Source organism: Capsella rubella, unplaced genomic scaffold, assembly GCF_000375325.1.
Source record: "Capsella rubella cultivar Monte Gargano unplaced genomic scaffold, Caprub1_0 scaffold_1, whole genome shotgun sequence".
Lineage (NCBI taxonomy): Eukaryota > Viridiplantae > Streptophyta > Magnoliopsida > Brassicales > Brassicaceae > Capsella > Capsella rubella.
Window position 1 is genome coordinate 14,616,037 of NW_006238923.1, and position 7,537 is coordinate 14,623,573.

Below are 7,537 nucleotides of genomic sequence, written 5' to 3' on the forward strand. Positions count from 1 at the left end.
GTGCAGATAGATGCTGAAAGAACACACGACAAGCTTGTGAAGTTGGTTCTCGATGACTACGGATTGAATGAGTTGAGCCATCAAGTAACGATGAGCTACATGTTCTCGTTATAATAATTCAGCCAAACCTCGAATTAGTCTGTGTAAGTCAACCATGACGATGGCATAACTCAGCCAAACCACGAATTTATTTACGTTAAGTCAGCTATGTCGTTTGAATAACTCATCCAAACCTCGAATTATTCTGCAATAATTCAACCATGTCGTTGACATAACTCGGCCAAACCTCAAATATGGTATATGTGAATATTTGATGCATTCATGTAATGAAAACACATTAATAATATGTAATTAACACTTTTATTAACTTTCCATATAAAAATCATGAAATTAACTCAGGTTTGAACCTTTTAAAACTTATCCAACAAAACGATAAACCTATACTTATCTTCTATTCCTACACAGTTGATCAATATAGAATGTAAAAGAGCTGTTATTGAATTTTTTTTTATTATATTATAATATATTTAATATCTACATTATAATAACCAGTGCTAATGTTAACATACAAGTGTCCCCTTAAATTAAAGTTTTAGTCATAAGTCAAGCATGAAAAGTAAATAACTCAGCCGTGACGTAATATTCTATATTCAGACACAAAACTTTAAATTATTTTAATTATTTTGTTTAGAAAATTTGAATTCAAATTTTGAATTATTTTGAATAATTTTTTTAAAACATAATACTCTATGACTTTATTATGCATGTGCGTGTGAATATGTGTACGTAATTATTGTTGGTGTTTCCCCAAAAAAAACACTTTTTGTAATCTCGAGAAAGTATATCGTAACTCAGCCGTAATGTAGCATAACTCAGCCGCAATGTGGCGTAACTCAGCCGTGACGTATTATTCTATATTCAGACACAAAACTTTAAATTATTTTAATTATTTTGTTTAGAAAATTTGAATACAAAATTTGAATTATTTTGAATATTTTTTTCTAAACATAATACTCTATGACTTTAGTATGCATGTGCGTGTGAATATGTGTACGTAATTATTGTTAGTGTTTCCCAAAAAACACTTTTTGTAATCTCGAGAAAGTATATCATAACTCAGCCGTAATGTAGCATAACTCAGCCGCAATGTGGCATAACTCAGCCGTGACGTATTATTCTATATTCAGACACAAAACTTTAAATTATTTAAATTATTTTGTTTAGAAATTTTGAATACAAATTTTGAATTTTTTTGAATAATTTTTTCTAAACATAATACTCTATGACTTTATCATGCATGTGCGTGTGAATATGTGTACGTAATTATTGTTGGTGTTTCCCAAAAAACACTTTTTGTAATCTTGAGAAAGTATATCGTAACTCAGCTGTAATGTAGCATAACGCAGCCGTAATGTAGCATAACTCAGCTGTAATGTAGCATAACTTAGCCACAATGCAGCATAACTTAGACAAAAAGTTGAAAATGGCGTTTTGTATTTCCCTTTTATTTTTTCGTCGGAAAACGAAAAGTTTCCAGCCGAGTTGAAACGAAAGGCGATACCATTGACGACGAGAGAGAGAGAGAGACTCGTCGACATGAGTCAAAGCGGACGGAAGAGACGAGAGAGAGAGAAGCGGCGAGAATTAGGGTTCTTCGCCGGAATCGCCTAGGTATATATATTTTTCCTGTATGTGAACAATTACAAAAAAAAAACCACAACTCAGCCGTAACTTACAATAAGTCATAATATAACTCAGCCGTAATGTTCCATAACTCAGCCGCAATGTGTCATAACTCAACCGTAAACGACGTTTCGTATTTCCCTATTATTTTTGTCGGAAAACAAAAAGTCTCCACCCAAGTTGAGAAGAAATGCGATAGCAATGACGACAAGAAAGAGAGAGACACACCGATAATAGGATAAGCGGCCAGAAGAGACGAGAAAGATAAGCGGCGAGAGTTAGGGTTCTTCGTTGGCTTAAAGAGAAAAAGAACAGTTTTTTCTTATTATTTTTAGTCTTATGCCTTTTCCTTGGCCTATTCCGATCTGACATAGACACTTTTTTTGTTTGCAATAAATGAAACAAAACCCGAGAATGGTGTATGAGATTTCGATATAGTGGCAAAATAACAAGACAATAATGAGATTACGAGACAGTATAAAATTTTTTAATGTGCATCAACAATTACAAAAAAAAAAAACCACAACTCAGCCGTAACTTACAATAAGTCATAATATAACTCAGCCGTAATGTAACATAACTCAGCCGCAATGTGGCACAACTCTGCCTTAATGTAACATAACTCAGCCGTAAACGACGTTTCGTATTTTCCTGTTATTTTTGTCGGAAAACGAAAAGTCTCCATCCAAGTTGAGAAGAAATGCGACAACAATAACGACGAGAAAGAGAGAGACACACCGATAACAGGATAAGTGGCCGGAGGAAACGAGAAAGAAAAGGGGCGAGAGTTAGGGTTCTTCGTTGGCTTCGAGAGAGAAAAAACAGTTTTTTTTTTTCGTTTGTGAACAGTAACAAAAATATTCAGTTTCTTCCTCTTTTATCATTAAAGACAGAATAATGATGTGGCAATTTCGGGGTCACCTTGACTACTTCCTTATCCAACAACACCCTTTTAGTCGCCTTGACTTTGATTTCTATGCTTTCAAAGATAACTTAAAGATACAAAACCATTAAGCCAAATTCTTTTTTAAGGAGATTAATTATATGCATAATGTCATATCAATAATTTTATCTACGTATGCTTCTTATATACACATTTGTATATCAAATTGTATTCATGTAATAGAAATTTATAATATATATTATATATAAAGTCATATCTCTATCTAGGATTTCTACCTTAACCTCACAAATTGATCACTGACTTTGCTTATTAGCTCTAAGTTCTTTTGGTCGTTTGATTTTATGATCCCGAACTTTGCGTATTAGCTCTAAGTTCTTTCGGGCGTTCGTTTTTATGATCCCTGACTTTGCGTATTAGCTCTAAATTCTATTGGTCGTTCGTTTTTATGATCCCCGACTTTGCGTATTAGCTGTAAGCTCTTTCGGTCGTTTTTATGATCCCCGATTTTGCGTAATAGCTCTAATTTCTTTTGGTCATTTTTCTGATCCCTCTGACTTTACGTATTAGCTCTAAGTTGTTTTAGTCGTTTTTATGATCCCCCTGACTTTGCGTATTAACTCTAAGTTGTTTCGGTCCTTTTTATGATCCCGACTTTGTGTATTAGCTCAAAGTTGTTTCGGTCGTTTTTATGATCCCCCGACTTTGTGTATTAGCTCTAAGTTCTTTCGTAATTTTTTATGATCCCGACTTTGTGTATTAGCTCTAAGTTGTTTTGGTTGTTTTTATGATCCCTGACTTTGCGTATTAGCTCTAAGTTGGTGCGGTCGTTTTAATGATCCCCGACTTTGCGTATTAGCTTTGAGTTATTTCGGTCGTTTTTATGATCCCCGACTTTGCGTATAAGCTCTAAGTCCTTTCGGTCATTTTTATGATCCCCGAAGTTGGGTATTAGCAATAAGTTATATCGGTCATTTTTATGATCCCCGACTTTGTGTATTAGCTCTAAGCTCTTACGGTAGTTTCTATGATCCCCAAGTTTGCGTATTAGCTCTAAGCTCTTTCGGTCATTTTTATAATCCCCAACTTTGCATATTAGCTATAAGCTCTTTTGGTCATTTTTATGATCCCCAACTTTGTATATTAGCTCTAAGTTGTTTCTGTCGTTTTTATGATCACGGCTTTGCGTATTAGCTCTAAGTTTTTTCGGCCGTTTTTATGATCCCCAACTTTGCGTATTAACTCTAAGTTCTTTCGATCGAATTTATGATCCCCGACTTTGCGTATTAGCTCTAAGTTCTTTTGGCCGTTTTTATGATCCCGACTTTGCTTATTAGCTCTAAGTTCTTTCGGTCATTTTTATGATCCCCGACTATGCGTATTAGCTCTAAGTCTTTCGGTTGTTTATATGATCCCCGACTTTGCGTATTAGCTCTAAGTTCTTTCGCTCGTTTTGATGTTCCCGACTTTGCGTATCAGCTCTAAGTTCTTTCTGTCGTTCGTTTTATTGATCACTGACTTTGCGTATTAGCTCTAAGTTCAGTAAAAAAAAATCATTTTACCAATTATAAATAGTAACGTGTCCAAACCACTAATAGCTTTTGTAAAAACTGTTCATTTAGCCAATTATCCCTATATATAATTATGTATGTTTATATGTTATTGATCGAAATTAAATAAATATTTTCTCATATTTGTTTATGATTTATCATTTTTATTTTTCTAACATATAGTTTTACATAATCTTTATCTATAAATATCATACAATTTAATATCTTATATTGTAAACGCCTAAACTACCTAGAATCGTCTTGTCCTTGATTAAGCGTTAGGCGTCGGATTATCGCCTAACCTTTTCTTTCAAGACTGCCTAAAATTAGAAGAAAAAGGAAGAACAAGATTTTTAGGTTGAATTAATCAAGTTGAAAATATTTGAGACTGTCTAATTTCATGGGTTAATCTGATCTGTTCAAAAGTGTAAAGCAAAATCGGTAAATAAGCAATAGTTAAAGAAAACAAAATGCGAAAACAGGAAATGTTGGAAGCACTCAAACCTCATCTCTTTCCCAAATCTGTGGGATCGTCTTTTTACTCAAAGCTTTGGTGAGTTTTCAAAAAATAAATAAATCAAAGTTTTGGTGAGTTTTCGAAACCCTTCTTCGGCAGCTTATGATCGGAGTTTGCTTTTGTAGGAGTGGTTGGTAAGCTTCATCTTCTTCCTCCTTTAAACCTCTTTAATGGTGAATTTGTTTTCAGGAAATTTTGGGTCTTATTAGAAAGCTCTTGTTCATAAGTCGAAGTTGATCGGAATTGGTTTTGGTAAATTCTTCGATCTCTCTTTGTTCCATAGCCAAATTAAAAAGTTTTGGGACCGGTTCTTAAGGTTGTGAGCCCGGTTTTGGATTGGTTTGGACAGTCACAATAAGCTCTCATTAAGCAAATTGTTGAATTATTTGAGTTTTGATTTTAAACCGATAACAATTTGGACCGGTTCGGTTGTTTTTATACCGGTTTTTGACAAATTAAAAATATTTTGGACCGGTTCCTAAGGATTTTTGAGCCCGGTTTTGGATTGGTTTGGACAGTCACAATAAGATCATTAAGCAAATTGTTGATTTATTTGAGTTTTGATTTTAAACCGATAACAATTTGGAACGGTTCGGTTATTTTTATACCGGTTTTTTGACAGATTAAAAATATTTTGGACCGGTTCCTAAGGTTGTGAGCCCGGTTTTGGACTTACTTAGGTAGGCAAAATAAGCGTATGAAATAGATTGTTGATTGGATTGAGTTTTAATCTTTAACCGATTACAATTTGAACCGGTTTGGCTGTTTTTATACCGGTATTGAGTAAACCGGATTAAGATTCAGATTTTTCCCTTGTTAATAGCTTTCTTTTGATATGTTGGTCTTAATTTTCTATGCATTGATTGAATTCAGGTTTATTAATTGGTGGCTTGGAACGTGTGATTTAATATAATGGATAGTATAAGTGAATTGCCTAATGCACTGCTCTTGAAGATACTCTCTTTACTACCTACAAAAGATGTTGTGGCAACAATGGTTTTGTCCAAAAGATGGAAACTGCTTTGGATGATGGTGCCAAGACTCATATATGATGATGATGATGATAGCTCTGAAAGCTTTCCTCGGTTTGTGGATAGGTCTTTGCTATTGCATGAGGCACCGTTTCTAGAAACTTTGCATTTCAAACTTAGTCAAAACTCAGGAGCTATTGACATCAGAGTATGGACTAGGACTGCACTTAAACGCCAAGTGCGTGAGCTTATTATCGAAATGGACTGTTGTTTTACCAGTGCAGCTCCAGTTTTACTTCCAAGGAGGATATACACAGAGTGTAACATGCTTGTGAAGTTGAAACTTAAGAATGTGGCTCTCGAGAATGTTTCTTATCCGATCTCTTTCCCATCTCTCAAGGAACTGAGTCTTTTATCAGTGAAGTATTCAGGTTGTAGTGAATTGGTTCATAGGTTGTTATCTAATTGTCCTGTTCTTGAAGACTTGGTTGTGGAACAATGTCCAGATGACAATGTGACCATTTTCACAGTAAAAGTCCCTTCTCTGAAGAGTTTAGTCTTTCATAAATCACATTTCAAAGATGTAGAGATCGCAAGTGGGTTTGTGATAGACACGCCTTCTTTGGAGTTCTTGGACCTTCTTGATTATGAAGACGGGTTCTGCCTTATTGATAACGAAATGCCCGATATTGTAGAGGCAGTTGTTAACCTCGGTTATAGTCATCTTGAAAATGTTCTAAGTTCTTTTACTTCTGCCAAGTACCTCAGTTTATGTTTGTCATCATCAAAGGTAATAATATCTTCATATCGATGTTGTTTCATCTTTGGTCTATATGTATTCCATCATCATATCGCTATATATTTTGTATTGCAGGATGCATATCTTGTTGGTAATGTCTTCGACCATCTTGTGAAACTAAAGATATGTACATGTGAAACAGAGTGGTTGAATCTTCTTATGTGTATACTCAGAGATTCTCCTAAACTACAATCTCTCAAACTTGAACAGGTATACATATATATATATACACAAACTTGCGTGTTATCGACTCTTGTATCGCTTGATTGGGTAAAATATGGAGGAACAAAAGAAGAGGAAGAGCTGATAGCATTCATGTTCAGAAGTGGAAGCTGTTTAAAGAGAGTAACTATTAATTCTAAATCCACAATTCCTAAAAGAAAGAAACTTAAGATGCTCAAGGAGTTGCCATTGTTATTCATGTGTTCACCTTCTTGTCAGCTTGTATTAAACTGAAGCTAACTATTTAGACATGGTCACAAGTTTTATTTTGATTCGAATTTTAGATAAGTTATTAATGTTTTGTTTTATCTTTGTATTTATTTATTTCTTTGTCTACGTCTTTGTAACTTTGTTGTTATGTTGTTCTTCGATTTCTTGAAAGCATATAAAACCTTGTTTGTCATAAGTTTTTTTTACAGTAACCTTGCTTTTTATTTTGTCAAAGTGATCCTAACCTCTACACATTAAACTATGCCATAACGGTAAAATAGTCAATCCAAACCTTTAAAAAAAATTTAAAATATTATAATTTAATTAATTAGTGGTACATATTTTTAGAAAATTATGGAATGTGTGCTATAATTGTCTATGAAACATATTTGATGCTATTTGTAGGTATTTCTGTAAAAAAAAAATTAACAATAAAACTATTTTCTAAATAAGATAACAATTCATACAAAAAACTTGTTAAGTATACTTCAAATATAAAATAAAACACCAAATATAATATTTGTAAAAAAAACAAAAATCAATACTAAGTTTTGTTGGATTCATTAGAGTTGAAACAATAACAATAAGCAATACAAATAAGGCATTTTAATAATTTGAACAGAATTCAAACAAAATGCATACAATAATAATAAAACTGAAATCGAGCATAGAAGCAAGCACATG

General features: G+C 33.5%; 1 protein-coding gene across 2 annotated transcripts; it reads left to right on the forward strand.

Annotated features, from left to right (window-relative positions):
• Nucleotides 1-4,619: 4,619 nt before the first annotated feature.
• On the forward strand, nucleotides 4,620-6,915 carry LOC17897348 (probable FBD-associated F-box protein At1g32375). Of its 2 annotated transcripts, none has more exons than XM_023776885.1 (3): nucleotides 4,620-4,903; nucleotides 5,525-6,412; nucleotides 6,497-6,915. In XM_023776885.1, the coding sequence occupies exons 2-3, from the start codon at nucleotides 5,564-5,566 to the stop codon at nucleotides 6,875-6,877; spliced, it is 1,230 nt and encodes a 409-aa protein (XP_023632653.1). In that variant the 5' UTR covers nucleotides 4,620-4,903; nucleotides 5,525-5,563; the 3' UTR covers nucleotides 6,878-6,915. The 2 variants fall into 2 exon arrangements, with proteins under 2 accessions (XP_023632653.1, XP_006307679.1); XM_006307617.2 differs by having other exon boundaries at nucleotides 4,620-4,785.
• The last annotated feature ends 622 nt before the right edge of the window (nucleotides 6,916-7,537 follow it).